This window comes from Tetrao urogallus (assembly GCF_951394365.1).
Source record: "Tetrao urogallus genome assembly, chromosome: 2".
NCBI lineage: Eukaryota > Metazoa > Chordata > Aves > Galliformes > Phasianidae > Tetrao > Tetrao urogallus.
This window is the reverse complement of record NC_136814.1, coordinates 20,318,736-20,336,417: the sequence shown is the minus strand read 5'-3', so window position 1 is coordinate 20,336,417 and position 17,682 is coordinate 20,318,736. Positions and strand designations below refer to the sequence as shown.

The following is a 17,682-nucleotide window of genomic DNA, read 5'->3' as shown; positions in this document are numbered from 1 at the left end:
CACACTGTGAGCTGGGCTGGGCCACAGGCAGCCTGCGAGTTGGGCATGCTTGATTTCAGATGTGTTTGAAGTGAATTTCATCTCTGTGCCCACAATTTGTACTATTGATATGAAGTAATAATGACTTTTACTGGTCTGGAGAGCCAAGTTTGGAGTGAACCAGAAGTTTTCTACTAATATGGAATTACAATACTCTGTACCAATAGCTTTTTATGTTCTCTACTTACAGTTTTGAAGGAAAAATGTGAACTAAAAACACTTCAGAGAAATAATTTTTGGTTAGTTAGCTTTAAAAAGAATAGGGAAAAGAATGGCATCAATAAAGGAAAGTTTACTTTATATAATTGTTTTTCATATGTATAGAGAAAGAGTTATCTCAGGGCAAATATCCTTAAATATATTTTTTTCTCCATGGTCTTTCATTAAATTGATACCTCCCCCAAGGACTCCTTAAAATTCATGAACTAAACAACTGATAAGCTGTTCTAGAGCGTTTTGACTACTCCTTGCAAAAGTTGGAAAGATTAACTCCTTTAGGCATGGCTAGATGGGGCCATCTCCTGGTCAGAAAGCAAAGAAAGATATTGAGTATCAAGATGTCCTAACTCCTGACCTGGTAATTAACCTTGCTATAAATAAATTGGATTGACATGGTGAAGGGAATGCTGCCTGCAGACCGATATATTTGATCTCTAGTTTCCATTTATAAACTTTATACTCTAGAAGTAATTTGTATTCGTATTGTACTTCCTTGTGCGCTATATAAGTAGATGAAGAACGTGAACTAAGGAGTGAGGTTCATGGATGGCTCCTGATAGAGTTCTGATGCATCATGGTAATCAACAGCTTTTTGAATGGCAGCAGGGGAAAGACACGGGTAAATCCTGTTTTGCTGGGTTGGTATGAAGTGGCTGTTAACAAATTGCTTTATCTGGTATTTGGTTGCCTTGAAGTGTGGTGAACTCAAACTTTTGCAGGTAGGCTGTCTTCTATTTCAGACTGTCCTGTAACTGCGCAGATGTTAAGTACCCATATTTATTTATTTATTGCATTATGGGTTTATCTCTTAGGCAGTTAAACCACTACTGCTTAACAGTTTTTATTGATGAAAAGACTTGATATGAGAAAAGTAACTTCTGTCTATGAGGGCTTTCTCACAAAGATAATAATCAGTAAAATTTGCTTGTAACCTGTGTGATGATTAGATAACAATAGCAGGGAAAACTATTATTTGGCATGAAAGGGGGGTAAAGAGCATTTTCCTTTGGCCTTTTCAGTGGGCAGAAATATGAATCGAACTTCTCTTTGCAGCAGCCCAAATGAAGGGTATGATTTTATTTAACAGGGTATAGCTGACTTGCAAGCTTAAGGCTTGTTTTATTGTACTGTGGGATGTGAAATATGAGTTAGTTTGTGTTGTCTGAGAGCTCTGGATGAACATAACCTTTTTTTTTTTTTTTTTTTTTGTTCTTTGTGGGAAATTATGCATCTGTTCTTTATAGCTGTGTTGGACATAAAAGTTCCATTACAGCATCTCTGAAATTTATTCCCCCCCTTTTTTTTCTTTTTTCACTTCAACACTTGGAAGAAAGAAAGTGTCTGGTTCTTAAGGTAGTGGGATTCAAAAAAGCTGCCTTCAGCTGCCAACTGTATTATCTCCATTTTCTTGAGTTCAACTCAAGTCCCTGTAGACTGATTTCTTCTACTGTAAAATGGAGATGGCAGTGTCTGACTGCCCAACAGGGGCACTTCTCAATGCTGGTGCTATTCTTTACTAGAGTTAAAGGACTCATGTAATGGAGATGTGTTTCTAAGTCCTAGCAAGTCAGATTTCTCAATGTTTGAATGTATTATGTATTGCAGAACAACACTTCAAATTTAGTACAGCATGCATGTTTGAAGAAGGTGGGAAGTTCTTTCATTCAGGCTATCCACAGTAACCTCTAACTTAAATAATATCTCAGAAACTGAATCAATTTCTCAGTGTTCATTTTCATTATTTGAAAGATTAGGAACCATTGTGTACAATTTGCATACTACTGCTGATCTCAAAAGTTTTTCAGCGACGGGGGAATTTAGACTGTGATGTCTTAACAATGACATATTTTGCTATAAATTTTTGCAGTAGTAAGAAAGTGGAAGAAATAGGACTTCTGGAAAAGAATTAATTTTAAAATAGTTTTGCACCTATAACAACTAAATGTGCTCTATTTTTAACTTCATTGTTTTTCAGGAGGATCAGATATTGAGTACCTAGATTTTTATAAGCCAGTGGTGTGGTTCTGGATCCTTGTTGGGCTTGCTTACTTTGCAGCTGTTCTCAGCATGATTGGAGACTGGCTAAGAGTCATATCAAAAAAGACGAAAGAAGAGGTAAGAACATTTCCAGAATGTTGCTTTATAAAACTTTATAAGTCAGGTGAATGTATAACCCCTTTTGCTCTTAGGGAATGGGAAAAAAACTGTTTCCGTGCTAAGTATATGCCATAGCACAAATTGAATCTTTACTTTAGCCTAGTCAAACATTCTGTGATGTGTTTTTTTTTTTGTATGACTGCATATGGATTTAGGTAAACTGTCTTAAATTAAATGTGTATGCACATTTGTACCTGACTTACGGAAGAAGATTTTCTAAAAGAATTATTCTAAATGGGAGAATGAAGTCCTTAATTCCTGAGACAAAAATTATTCTGCTTTGATTGTTTCTCTATGGGGTGTGAGCATAGAAAGAAAAATAAAAAAGCTCTAGAAATTTATATACAATATACCTTTCACCATCTTATAGTACTAAGAGAATAAGTCTTTCATATCTTGTCAGGTATTAAAATGCATTACTTAAATGTGCCTGGGTGTATTTTACTAGATTATTTTCAGCTGCATGCATAGCTATTTGTAGTAAGGCGTGTTGTTTTCAGTTAAAATATACTTCTGTATATTCTGTATATTGTAAATATGTATTCATCATATATAATATTTTACTTTAAATGTTGTCACTTAAGAAAATGTTCTGACTTCTCAAAATGTTAAAGGATAAGTAAAATTTCCTTTGGTTACAGCTGGCACGGTTTGAGCTTCATTAGAAGCTTTATAAATAATTTTTGTTTTAAGCAATATATCATTTCCCTCTGCTTCAACTTCAATTCCTCTGCACATATCAATTCATTTGTGTTAATCAAATATAAAGAATCTTTGTTGCTACTGTTGAATGAATGTGCTGGTTACTGTGCCTGCTACTTATATTTCTTTAAATTGTCTTCCTGGCTGTAGGGTGCATCATCAATGCTTAGTTGTAAACTTGACAAACTGTGAGTTCCAAAGACCTCACTATAAAGAGTAGTTTATGCCTGTACATCTTCACCTGTTATGGGCTCGCTGGGCCCCTCAGGGTCCCTGCTTCCTCCTAACTATAGGGGAGCAGTGATGGTGGCAGTAGGCAGGATTAGTAAACCCATTTTGTGAGGTCAGTAGGGAGAAGCATCCTCTTTGCTATGCTGCGAGTTCTTACAGCTAGTGAGAGTGATGCAGCAGGCATGTTTTAAGCATGTTTTTACTGAGAATTTCATAAACTCTTATTCCCATAAAAGAATAAGCAGCTAAATAATGAGAGGATGTAGCTCTGAAGCAGAGCGCAATGTTTATTTGATCCATTTTATTTAACGAGTATTGGAACTGATCTTTTGCTCTGCAAATTTCAAAGGATATTTATAGTTCACACAAGTAACTTTACTAATGACATTCACAAATATGAAGCAGCAGTTATAATGTGTTTTTATTTGCAAATTCAACAATATCCAGGTTCACAATCTTGAATTCTGGATAAACACAGTGGGCAACTTTACCATCCAGCCTGTATTATTTCCACTGTCTGCAGGGAAACCAACAGATCACGTCAAACGTGATTAGCTGGCATTGTTGAAATTTATTGTTTTGCACTTAAGAAATAAGGCCACCTAGCCCGTGCTTTCCTCTGCATGGGGAAGGAGTTGGACAAGTACACGTAGTATTTCCCTAGTGCACTCTCTTAGAGTTTAACAGTTCTTAGCTTGGAGCATTTCCTAAGCTGCATTTATTTCCTAGGTTCTTGGAGGGAAAAATGGCATTATGACTAATGCACTATAACTTGGGACTATGAAAAATGCCCTGCTTAGGCTTGGTTCTGTTGCCCTTCTTCATACACTAGTGGAACAGTCTAGTTCTTCACGATACTTTCTAAAATGAATTTGGTCTTTAATCTTTCTTTTCTCAAGCTGTTCAATTAGACAGAAAGATATCTGGATAAGATGCTATCTTGACTACATAATTGTACATAGCACTGAGGATCTTAATCTTATTTAGAATCTCTCGTTATCCATGTTATTACAATGACAATATATTACCAAAGTGTCGATTTTATAATGTCTTGGGTTTTTTTAATACTGTAGATATTTCAACATAGACTCATTTTGGATAAGCTTTAAAGAAACATGAATTTAATAGAGTCATGGGCCTCTTTAGCATATAAAATATATAATACTATTTATATGAAGCAATACTCCATTTGCCAGGTTATGCAGCACAGTGCTATGCCAAACTTTCCTCAGGCATCAGGAATGTATCTCCCATTTCCTCTTTCCACTCTTTCTCACCTTTGTAGCCTAAACAAACATATTCATTTTGTCTACAGAAAGGAAAGCCTCATTCTTCAAATATAACCAAATTCTCTTGGCTGATGCAGGTATTCAGGACTTTGCTGTAAACAAGTGTCTCATGTGTTTTAGGTTAGATTAAAGACAGACATAACATAATTGGTACCATTTGTTCAATTAATCATATCCCTCATGTTCAGAAGTGTTCCCCTGCTTTTTAACCCATTGCTTAAATGTGTCTGAGAAAATCTGTAGCAGAAAGAAAATATTCTGGCAATAGATGCTACAGTATCAGAAATGACTGAGACTGATTTGAGAAAACTGGCAAAGCATAACCTTTGTGCTAGTTAGAAAATAAGAGAAATTACTTCTGGATTCTGTGCTGATTTTGTAGAAGGGAATTTATGTACAAGTATCCTGCATTCTGCTGACAGATTAACTGTCTGATTAACAGAAGCATTGTGTTGGCTTTACAAGTAGCATTTCATGATTTAAAAACTGCTGCTCAGCTCATCTTTGTTATCTATCAAGGAAAATTCGAGTGAAGAAGCCAAGGCAGTTCAGTGGAAATTTAGTCTTCTCTGTGCCAGCAGAAGTCAGAGGAGACTAAATTTCATGTATTGCCTGTTTTTTCAGTTAAGCTTAAATTTATGATGGTCTGTTCCAGATGCTGTGGATGCAGATTATAGCAGAACTTATCTGTAGTTCTGATAGTAGAAGTGCAGTGGAAAATCCTAGTCATAAGCATGCCTTTATACTTTTTTTTTTTTTTTTTTTTTTGAGGTAACTTTCTATCATTGGGGAAAAATAGCTCGTTATAACCAGAAGAAGCCTTTATCTGTAAAAATGAAGTTATACACTGAAATCTACTGAGAGATAGAAGCTGAGGTAAAATCTACAAGATCATAGTGAATGGATTTTTAGAACTAAAGCAGTTAAATATATTTCAAATGAAACACCTGACTGTGGAAGTTGTCTTCAGTCAAGAGACTTTTACTTGCTGTGGGTATCAATGTCCACAAGAAATAAGGTTTTATGTAGGACTTGTGGGATTTGTGTTGTAGGTTTCATGCAAAACAAACAAACAAACAAAGAAAAAAAAGAAATCTCCACTAGCTTACCCCTTTCAGATACAGGAGAGAGCAAATCAATCAGTAGTGATTGATAGAGTTGATTTCTTTTGGTCCAGTTTTGAAGGCAGGTACCTCCCAAGCTTATTCAATTGTACTGGATGCCAGAACGGAGACAGAGGATGCAAGTGTTTAGAAGCCCCTTTGTTTCCTTCCCCTGAACAACCAAAATTGAGCTATATGACATGTTTTCAGCAATAACCTCCTTTGTGCTTCTTTGTGTGGCCTGAAGTAAAATAAAAATAATAATTTTAAAAGTGCTAGTGTAGAGTATATGTTGTGAAAGGAATCCTCCACGATCCAAGGAATGGGCATGTTGATCATGGCTATCACCTAGTATCTGTACACCTGTTCATGTTTCCCTGTTTTTCAAATGCAGCTTTATTGCTCATAAAAAAAAGATTTACATAAGAGTTGGTGGTAATAATGCATTTCACTGTTTCAGCAAATTAAAAAACCTGTTTTTTTTTTTCCTTTTTCCAGGATAGGGCCAAAATGTTTGTCAGATGCAAATGGAACTGAGATTTAAAAAAAAAAAAAAAAATCTGATCAGCTAGTCTTTGATCCACTATAATGCTTTGTTTTTATATTAAAATCCAAGTAATCAGCATGTCTTTTAGTTGCTCAGGTGGTCTTGGTTCTTGAAATAGTCCTGAGAGTTTTGAATGCATCAGATGAAGGGAGAAGTGAAAGACAAGTAGAGATAGAAGTGGGAGTTTTAGAAGCATAGATCTGCTGCTGGAAGCAGTTCATGCAGTAAGATAGATGAAGTGTCAGAAAGTCATTGGAACATGCTGTGTGCTATAATCATAAGTAGGCGATCTGTCTCTGAAGTTCAGCTTTAGCTATACTAGCTTGCCATAAACTCCCTCTTCTTCATTATTCTCTGTGCTCTGATTACTCAGAGAACTATGAAGTCTCCTGATTTTAGTCTCTTTGAAAGGTAATATTTCAGCAGGATTTTTCATCACATTTTTTGCCTCGGTATGCAGCAGCTTCTGAATTTCAGTATGTCCTGCAAAAATGACTTCCCAACCAAGAACCTTAGTCACTTAGGCTATACATTTCAAATTTTTATTTTTAAAATAAGGTTCCTTAAATAAATAAACACCCCTTTGGCTCACAGTATTCCTTGTGAAACTTTAGTCCAGACTCCATTCAAATCAATGAAGGTGGAATTAATCTCCACTGTAGAGAGTAACTTCTGACTTAGTCATCTACATTGCCTTTAGTTAGTGCAAGGAAATGGTGTTTCTAGCATATCCATTTCATTTTAAGACATCTACTGTGTGAGATGAATTGCATCCTCTACAAGCAAGTTCTCTTTGAATATCAAGAGTGTTAGACATCAGCTCTGTTTGGACAAGTGATTTTCATGCTGGGTGTCCTTCTTTTGAACTGAATGATATGGATCCCTCTTTAATGACCAGGTCTAAAACTTCATGAAAAATAGCATACTCACTCAGGAAGCTCAAGAGGCAAATGTTATCTTTGGTATTTATAAACAATTTGACTCATCTGAATCATCACTCTGTTTAATCTCTTTGGCATCAGCAGCAGACCTGTCACTCATGTCTGTCAAAACAGAATTAGTCTTGTCATGATGATACCATGGATTATTGCACTCTGTAGTATTTATTGTCTTTTCATTTTACTGTAGCTTAAGGTTAAACATATGGGTCCCAGCCTTAAGGGAATATGAATCCATCTTTCATATCCACCGTGGGAGGACCTTAAATGTAAACTGTATACATGGAATGGCATGGTATCATGGTATCTCTGTCTTGTAATATTACATGTATATTAAAAAAATATTATATGTATATTAAAAAAAAAAAAGTCAAGTCTGACTTCACAAAACATCTGAGCTACTCTTTGCTGAAAATACTGGCCTTCTTTTACCCTTCATCTTCCCCTGGCCCCCTTCCTGGTTTCTCTGCAGTACTCTACACCTGATTTGGCAACAGCTCTGGTGCTTATTTGACTGCATAATGAATGGTCTTTAGCTTGCTGGAGAAGTGCGATACAATTTTGCAAGATTTCAGTGAATTGTATTGGCCTTGCAGGCAAACAGGCCTCAGAACCTGCTCAGTGAGGGTGATGACTGAGATTTTCTTCCAGTGACAAAGAGCTTGCAGTGTGGCACTTGCACCCATCCACTGAGTTGGAGATGTAGATGATTAAAATAGCTCTACAGCCTGCTAATCAGACGCTTTATACAAAGGCGTGAAACCACTGCTGATTCATTGTGTATTGCTGATCCCTTGCAGATTGCTTTAAGCAAGATGGAGCAGCTTCTATCAAGGAAAACAACTCGGGGCTTTTCCTTTTTGTAGAGACAAACAAGCCACCACCAACAACAACCAAAAAAACCCAACAACAAGGCCAAAGGAAGTTTCAGTAGTGCTAAAATGCATCCATTCACAAGCTCAAAGTATTGGGCAGACTGACTTGGTGCAAGCCTGTTCCTAGAAAGTGCTGAACTGGAGAAATATTTGTGGGAGGCAGTCGTAGCGTGAAAGCAACTGCAAGTGAAATCCTTTTACAAGGCAGTGATTAATGGGGGTGACACGATTCTAGGATGCGCCAGCAGGCGGTTGTTGAATTTCTGTAGGAACACGGTGTTACAGCTACAGATGTTATTGAAAGGAATATTACCAGAAAACAGTCCCTGGCTCTGTGGCCTAACATTCAAGGGGAATGCAGAGGGCTACAAAAACAGCAAAGCAAGAGAAGCCTGCCTAGGTTTAAGAGTGTGCGGAAATGCATATTTGAGAAAGAATTGCAGCATTCAAAAAACTGTTTTTTTCCTACTAATTTGAGTCAGATGGGAAAGAACACAAACTATTAGGTCATAAAATACTGCCAAACCTGAATCTCAACAGGGCCAAAAAACCCAAAACCCCACACAAACAAAACTTGCAAAAAAAAAAAAAAAAAAAAAAAAAAAAGTTCCCCAATAAGATAAAACATGATGATAGCACAGTCCCCTCCATAAACTTTTTTTAGTCTCAGACAAATGGTGGTCATGGTGTCAGAAGGAAGAAATGGCTGACTTGGTTTTGAATTAAATTTCATCTCCTTCCAAAAACTGACTGTAAGCTGTCCTGGTGGTGTTCTAGGTCCTGCCATAGCAAGAGTTTCTATATTAGTCACTCTTTTGCAAGTCCATGGTTGTATTATGTGCAGTACAGAATATGAAAGGACATGTTTTTCTATTAATCTTAAGTGAACTAGTCTGCTAATAGACTTTCACACTTCATTTTTTGAGATGTCTTTCCCGAGCTTTCCGTACTTCCTATACACTGTGTTTGCTTAAATTAGCCTCAGATTCATCACACAACACACACAAAAGTAACATCTCTGTTGTTATCGTGCTGGTATGGTCCATGTTTATATCCCACCTCTTCGTTGAGGATTAAAAAAAAAAAAAAAAGCCTTTTAGTGATGGCTGTTTTGTTTTTTTTTTGCATAAGTTCCACCATATCCCAGACTGATGCTGGTGTGGTGTTGATTACAACAGAAATTTTAAACAAATACAACTCTTAACAAAGTGGCACTCTAGGCATGTTGTCTGTCAGCCCCAACTCTTCCCCAGTGCTCCCCATTTCCTCACTGTGCTGACATGGGAGGGATAAAATGCCTTCAGGTTGAATTCAACCAAGCAGTAATGACGAGAGCTATCCCCAAAAATTAAAACTAGAGCAAATTACTTACACTTCATAATAAGATAGAAATTAATTAAAAAGATCAGTCATATCAGCGGTGTTTCTCAGAGTTAATTACACATGAAGTTTCCTTGAACGTGGGTTACTGTAACTTATATTAGGAGATCTTGATTTTCATTTTTATTTTTGAGACAAGATGTAATTGATCCTCTAAGTTACTAAGACAAAAGTATCTGTGATTTAACTCTACTGATAGTGATATTTAGTCTGGAATCTGTTCAGCCCACATCTTCATGATTAATATTCCTGAAGGCTAACTTTTTAAAAACTTTTTTTTTATGGTAATCTCAGAGCAAACATCTAAGTTCACATATGCTAGCTCTCCTGTGGAAGTATCACCAGACAAAGCCAGTCCAGCAGAATAACCTTGAATCTTCAAGAAGCTGTGTTGATAGTGAGGAAATTGCATTTTCTAATAATGGATAAAAAACACTGTAGAAATTATGGAATATTTTTCTGTAGAGGGAATGAATTGTAATGTAGCTGTAATACTCAAGTTGTGAAATTAAAGTGGAGATTTAATATTTCACAAAATATTACCTCAGATATTAACATTGGGAATTTTAGGATTAAACAATTTTTGGTGAGACCTGACCCTGTAGTCACAATAACCATCCTATTCTTAGTATCGAGTCTACATTAAGCCTTTTCTTTGTTCTTTTTAGTATAGCACTGTGAGGAAAAATAAAGTAAAACCCAGTGAACTTACTGAAGTCGTCTTTTTCCTGTGGAAGAAATTTAAAAGACAGAGCCTTTCAGCTGCTTGTGACTTGGATTTCATTATGCTTGTACTAAAATTCTTAAAATGTTTGCTATTTCTGGCCACAGCAAAGTCATGGGCTGTAGAGTGTAGACAGAGAATAAATGTTGTCCTGAATCATATTAAAGTCAGCCGATAGAGCTTCACGTTAGCTTTGGTAGTTTCTTGTGGTTAATAGAGGTGGGCGTCATTCAGTTCCATCAGGTTGAGAGAGGTTGGATAGCTTTCTGAGGTAGATGAGTCAACTGAATAAAATGACTGATTTTGTTAAAAGGAGATGCTTACATTTTTCTTTATGCTTGAAATTTTATTAACAAGATGAAATGCTACGAATGGAGAGAATCAGGCCAATAGTTAGTGTACAGTCATCAAATGTAACTCTTGTAACTCTATGCAAAGAATTGACTTATGAACAATATGAGGAATAGTTCTGGGGCAGTACCTACCATAGGAGTGTTTATATTTCTGGGGAGGGAAACAAACAAAAAAGGTAAACAAAGGAGGAAAAAAAAGCCCAATGCATGATTTATTTTGATCTGTTTTTGCCAAAGGAAAAAAAAAGTATATTGTAAGCTACCTGTTCCTATTTAGTTGAATTGGACCATGATAGAGCAAAAGAGCATTTCTGTATCTGCCATCTGTCATTATCTCCATGAAATACACTCCCACAGATGTCTCCATATATGCTTCTCCACAACAAAATAATCAAAATTCATGAGCTGTCTGCATTCCCTTTAACTACTGTGGTTTGTTTCATCCAAGGCATCAGCTGCACTCATGGAAGTTGTGGGTGAAAGCAAACAGACGTTGCTCACTGGAATGAACTCACAAATGTTATTTGTTGAATGACTGAATAATCCAGTTGCCAGTGGGAGAGCATTTCTGACCACTGTGTGCAGAAAAATACCACTGTCTAAGTAATTTAAATGTTACTTTAGAAGATAGCAATTTTACAAAGTAGAATCTTTCCCATCTAGTACTTGGCTTTGAAAAAAGGGTTTAATATACCCATCGGGGATACCAAAGGAGAGAAGAAATAATGCTTTACTTGCGACATTCAATTTGAAATTAAAGTTTGCTGTGTTAAAGATGTGATGTAGAAGAGTTCTCTCTTACAGAACTGAGTCCTGGGAAGAAAGAAGGAGCATAAAATAGTGGTTACATACCTGGGAAAGCTCAGCCTAGACATCTCTGTACAGTCTGTGGTCTTTCTGTTGTATTTTGCTCCTGTCTTGTTTTACCTTTAAAGACAAGTAGCAGTCTTCTCTACTTCTGCTACAGGGCAGTGAGGTTTGGATGTTCTCTAATAATGCTATAATTAGAAATATTAAGAGCAGTATTCTGGGGATGGGAATTTATTTAATTGAACTATAAATTCTTAAGATGCAGGAAAAGCATGGGCTTCAAACAAAATGTCTGTCAAACCTATTTTTTTTTTTCTATTCTGCAAAAATGAACATACATTTGTGGCCAGCGGTAGTTCAGGCAGAAGGAAGTGGTGTTTGCTTACCCAGGACTGCAGGAAAATGAGAAGGCAGAGAGACAAACCTGCCCACAGAACCAACCCACCCAGCAGCTGCATTGTTAAATACATCAAGACTGTCTGTACCAAGTTATTTTTTATTTCAGTTTTTAGGTGAGACTTTCTGAGACAAATTTCTGAGAAGGCTTGGATGAGTTTCTTGAAACCTAAGACAAAATGTTATGTACTCTACTCTGCTGAGTGCATAATGTGATATGTACATGCTCTTTCTAGTTTTGTTGCAGAGTAGCAGATCATGGAGAGGTTAATTGGTTGTGTTATTCTGAAGTAATAGGAAAGTACTTCGGGGGGGGGGAAGCTGAGAAATTGGAGAATGCATTAGGTATAAATGTTAGAAATCATATACTGAGGATCATCTACAGCATTAAAAGTATCAGTAAGGACAGCCACTTTTTTTTTTCTAAAATAGTCAGATGGATACTTCCTGCTCAGCTGCTCCCTCTTTATTTCTTTTTTCTTTTTGGTTTGCACTAACATCACGGCCATTCTAAATTGTATGCAATCTGTATGCAAAAAAAAAAAAAAAAAAAAAAAAAAAAAAAAATTAAAAATACATTTAGTCATGATTTCTTGTATAACATATGTAACGTCTATTTTTACAGTTTGGTGCTCACTGCTATAGCTTCTCCCAAGCATATCAGATATTTCACCTCATGTATGTCTCTCCAGGCAACGTATCTTCTGTCTGTGTAAACACAAGTAGATCAACTGGTTACACTTTCGTATTGGGGTTTTCCAAGCAAAGTTAAGGAGAGCTTAGAACAGCGTGTATTCAATTTGGTCTATTCAAGGAGATATTTCTGCTTTTTGTTTGTTTTACTACAGTTGTGACTTAATTCAAAGTATGGACTATTCACGTGTAATAGTTATGTGACTTGTATTGTCCAGATTGCAGTTAATAGGTTGTGTGTGCTTACTGAGAGATGGACAATTCTGTTTGTGTTATTTGGCTATCTGTTCATAAAGTGTCCAGAAAGGTCGCCAAACTCCAGACAAATATGGAGAATTTCTTCATATCAGGTTCTTCAATATCTTCAAATTTTCTTTTTTAATTGGTGGTGATGAATATTAACAGGGAAGAAGTTGATCTTATCAGTTCATCAGTGATACTGGCTGAGAGGCTTGGCCTAGACCAGAGTTTTAGGTTATTATTAATTTAGATGTTTGGGTTTTGTTTTGCTTTGGTATCTTTTTTTTTTTTTTTCAGGAAAAGTGAAAGAATGCTTATTTATTGTCCTTTTTTTTTTTTTTTTTTTTTTTCCTAGTTCCATTATATTCAGTATATTCATCTTTAAATGACATTTTTGGTGAGGTCTGGGAACTCTTTGGTCATTTAGAAAATTCATGCAGTATATTCTGTGTGTATATATGCATATGTATATACATATGTATATAAAGAGGCTTTAACAGGATTAAGTAGACATTTCATATTTATTCAGATGCTATTTCTCATTATGTTCTAATAGAACACACATTTTGAAAGACACCTTACAACATATATTTAGAGATAGAGGTCCATCTGCAGAGGTAGCTGGAGGCCAGGCAGTCTGTACTGGGCAGTGAATTGAATCAACGAATGATGTTTGAGTGAAAAATGTCTAGTGTTTCATGATGATGTGTGCTATGATGAGGAATATATATATTTCTCGTTCATATGTCTTGAGAATTTGTCATTGAGTCCTGCAGATACGGGTCTCATAAGGCAGTAGGGTATTGCTTCATAAATAGCTGATAAAGTTACCTGTTGTTGATGTTCAAGGCACATTATTAATGGGTTAAAGCGTTGCGCTTCTTGTGAAATCACTGTGGATATCTGACATCTTGTAATCTGATTTGGATTTTGACATTGAGGAAGTCAATCCTGGAGCTGTGCTAATGGCTGAGTCCCCATTACTGGTGGCGTTTCTGTTCTGCAAGAGTTAGAAAAGGGCAACTTCACCAGGCTAGTGTTACTTATATCACTGTGATTTTCCTGTTACTTCTGAAACATGTAATTCAATTTAGCTTTATGTAAGGTATTTAGCTGTCAATAATTTCTGTGACTGAGACCATATCTTTGCATCATGTTTCCCAACTATGTTATCATAATATCCAATTACAGTGACTGCAGAAATTAAAGGTGTGTGCTGTAATGGGGCAAGAGAATTTGAGGAAAGTAAACAAGTGTTACAGTAGGTATGTAAGTTAAGATTTTTTCTGAGCAGCACAGGCAACTGGCATTTCAATCACTTTGCATAAAGCATTTTGCGTCTATCAGCCTCCAGATGAAAAGAAGCAATAGGAAGAAATGTCATACCCTAAGGACAGAATGGACCTGCATGTATACAGAAAGGTCCCTATGGATAAAGGAAGGATCAAATTATTAGTTGCTTATGTTCACTGGCAGTTGAAAACTGCATATTTCTATTCCTGTGACCTTTTCTGCTTAAATCTGTAAGTGCTATGGAATTAAGAGTTTTATTCTGGAAGGATAACATTTTTGAGTGCATTTTAGTTCACACAAAAGCCAGGGGCTGAAAGCAATAATCTTGGGGCACACACAGTTCACACAGCACCACCTTGTTTCTCATGCTGTGCCAATTACCTCTGTTTTACTAGGAATGTATTTCAATTCTGCTTAGTAACAGCACTGCGTTTTTATTATTTTTTTTTCCAGTGATTTTAATATAGAATTGAAATCCTGCCAAGCAGCATCACAGCTCTGATATATGGGCAGATAGGATTGAGACCACCATGTTCACGTTCCATGTCACCTTAACTGGAAAATGAGTCTGTCTCTAAAATGCATATTAATGATGTTCTCCATCTAGCTGCATAAACTTGCTTTCCAAAAGAAATCTAATTAGAACCTACCAATTAGCTATCCTAACAATCTGAAAAATTTCCAGAATAATTCCCATACATACAAGTTAAAATAGAGTAGCTTTTCTAGTGCAAGACAGCTCCATCATCAACATGTGAGGTGGACTGCTGAGAGAGTTCTGAGCATGTACTAAAGGTTACCTATACTTGATTTTGTCAGAAGCATGGCCAGCTGTTTTTCATTAGCTGAGAACACACGGGAGAAGTGGGAACTGGATCCACTACCAAAAAGAAGGTCATAGGGAGGCAGTTCAAGATGCTTGTGACTTCCAGTAGGTTGCCAAGACAGTTTTAAAACTACTGATCTAATAACATCCCTTGAATGTGATTATCTGCAATCGCAGAGATGTGTGCATGAGCAAAAGTCTTACACAGCTGGAGAGGGCTACAAATGTGCAGGGTAAAATAGCTGTATATGGGCTTTTTGCTCCCCTAGACAGCAGCATGCTCCAAAATCTGAGCAGTTTGCCTTTAGGAGAGCTTTAGAGCAGCACAAAGCTGCCCAAGGGTGTCAGTGCACTGATACTGCTTATCGTACTTTTGTTATTTGTTTACTACAAATAAAACCAGTGCAGCAGCTGAAATGTTTCAGCAGTGCAGATTTCATTATTTTCAGATCTGAAGTGCAGTGTGTCTGATCCTAATTGCACAATTTAAATACTAATAATCTTTCAGCTGGGCGAATCCTCTGTGTGTTACAGATAATAATCCTCGTTTTAGAAAATACACATAATGGGTCCACATTAGTCAACTGCGTAATTCACTGAAGCTGAGACAAATGTAATAAAATGACCCCTGGGTAAAGAGCTTTTTGTTTTGTTTCTGGAGGGGGAAAGTTTTTCCTGAAACCCCGTCACTCCTGAGTGAGCTGATAATTTTTTACCTTCATTATATTCCTGTTTTCCACTGCACTGCAAAGCATGAATAAGCCTTTGGCCACTCTTCTCTGATGGCTTAGCCCCGCATTTCTCTTTGTTAATTTGTATTTGATTTCTTTGCTCACCAAGTCCAGGCTTGCTTACTGATGATTGAAATTCTGGACTGAGCAGTACCAATTAGACTAATGTATTTAAGAAGGTTAATTCTTCTAAAATGCTTTTCTTTGGAGTTGTATTTATCAGCAGTCTATCTCCCCTGTGCTATATGTTCCAACTAATAAGCTGCCTACAGAGCCAAGATTTAAAGAAAAGCAGTCTATTCCTTTTTCCCTTATAACAAGATATTCTCCCCAAAACGTGCTTCCTTTAATTACCTGTGAAATTTAATATAGTAAGTGTTTGCTTAAAACACGAGAGAGAACATATAAATAGCATATAATTGATAAGGTTGTCGTTCACCTCAGACTATTATATGGGTAAGCTGCCAAGTCTCCCTTGTGCCCTGTCCAAGGAAGATGATAATTTGGGAGCCTGTGCCAGCAACTGCCTCCCTCCCCCTCCTCAGCCATACCCTCACAGCCTGGGCTCACAGCATGTTCTAGCTTTCACAGCACTGAAATGCAGAAATGGTTGGTCAAAGTTACAGTGGTTTTAATGAACTTGATCAGCCTGTATATTGACAGACTCTAAGGCAAAGATGCGTAGAGACAGGAATGTACATATGTAGCAGGGATATACAGACCTAGAATCACAGAATGGTTTGGGTTGGAAGGGACTTTAAAGAAGATCTACACCTAAACCCCTGCTATGAACAGGGACATCTTCTACTACACCAGGCTGCTCCCATACATACATACATTCATTAAATGATAATGACTGTGCAAACTAGCACCTTGCTGACAACCAGGCTGGAGATCCATGCCACCCTCCAGCTGTATGGTGATAGCACACAGTGCAGCGTGCTGACTGGCAGCCTGTGTCACCTTGGAGGAAGCAAGGTGGTATACAGACATGCTGCTGACAGGACTGAAGCTATTACTGTGTTGGCACTATGTCTGAGCAAGCACAAAGAAAGAGAGAATACCAGCAGCTGATGCTTTCTTTTAAAAAAAGCTTTTCTGTCTAAATTTAGAAAGTTCTTTGCCAAATCTCCTAGGGATCTTTCCACAGACAGTAGAAGTGCTCATAAATAACAACACACAGCATTGCCTGGGTTGCTGGGGTTTCAGCATGCCCTGACCAGCTGGGCAGTGGGCAGCTGTCAGGGCTCTGGAGCTCCCCTCTGTTGTTCTCTGCCTGTAATTCAGTAACAAATTTCAGTAGAAAAGATTTTTCTTTCTTTCTTTCTTTCTTTTTTTTTTTTTTTTTTGAATTGCTATTAACTTTTACTAGAGCATCATTTTTTCTTGTTGCTGTCAATGAAACAGCAAGTATATGGGATGAGAAATCAACCATCGCAGCTCTCTGCCAGCCAGCCCAAAGCTGCATTACTTTCAAGCCTATGAGGACTTTAAAGTCCTCAGCCCTATTATGCTGCATATTTTTTCTTGTTTTTGCTGCAGGTAGGGGAATTCCGAGCCCACGCTGCAGAGTGGACAGCCAATGTCACCGCGGAGTTCAAAGAAACCCGAAGACGCCTGAGCGTGGAGATCTATGACAAGTTCCAGCGGGCTACCTCCATCAAAAGAAAGCTCTCTGCTGAGCTCGCTGTCAACCACAACCAAGACCTGACCCCCTGCAAGAGAACCCTGTCAGTCAACCATCTCACCAGTGAGAAGGACCTCTTGCCCGCTCTAACAAAGACAGACAGCATTTACATGAATGGTTTGACACCGCACTGTGCAGCAGAAGAAATAGCTGTCATTGAAAATATTAAGTAGCTGTGACGTTGGGTCCCAGTCCTTGAGAAGCTCTTGGCTTTTAGACTAGCCATACACCCTTTTTTTCTCCACCCTGTCAAAGATCAATGCTAATAGCATTTTATATGTGTGCATGAGTTCCACAGAAACTGCAGTCCAGAGTTACCATCGCATCTCTTCAAAGACACAAAGATGAATGGCACTTCTGTTATCGAAAGATGCTGGAACACGCAACGTCTTCTGCCTTTATCTGCCCAGACTGTTTTTCACTTCTCCAAATGTGCCATATGGCCTAAA

At 37.4% G+C, this 17,682-nt stretch overlaps 1 protein-coding gene across 1 annotated transcript in view; it reads left to right on the top strand.

The window, feature by feature from the left end:
* The window catches only part of KCNK2 (potassium two pore domain channel subfamily K member 2), a gene marked incomplete at both ends in the record, with an annotated part of 95,599 nt that extends 78,193 nt beyond the window's left edge, over positions 1-17,406 (top strand). The window contains 2 exons of the mRNA XM_079532980.1: positions 2,234-2,373; positions 17,089-17,406. Coding sequence (XP_079389106.1) covers positions 2,234-2,373; positions 17,089-17,406 — 458 coding nt within the window. The remainder of the gene's footprint in view (positions 1-2,233; positions 2,374-17,088) is intronic.
* Between the last annotated feature and the right edge of the window lie 276 nt (positions 17,407-17,682).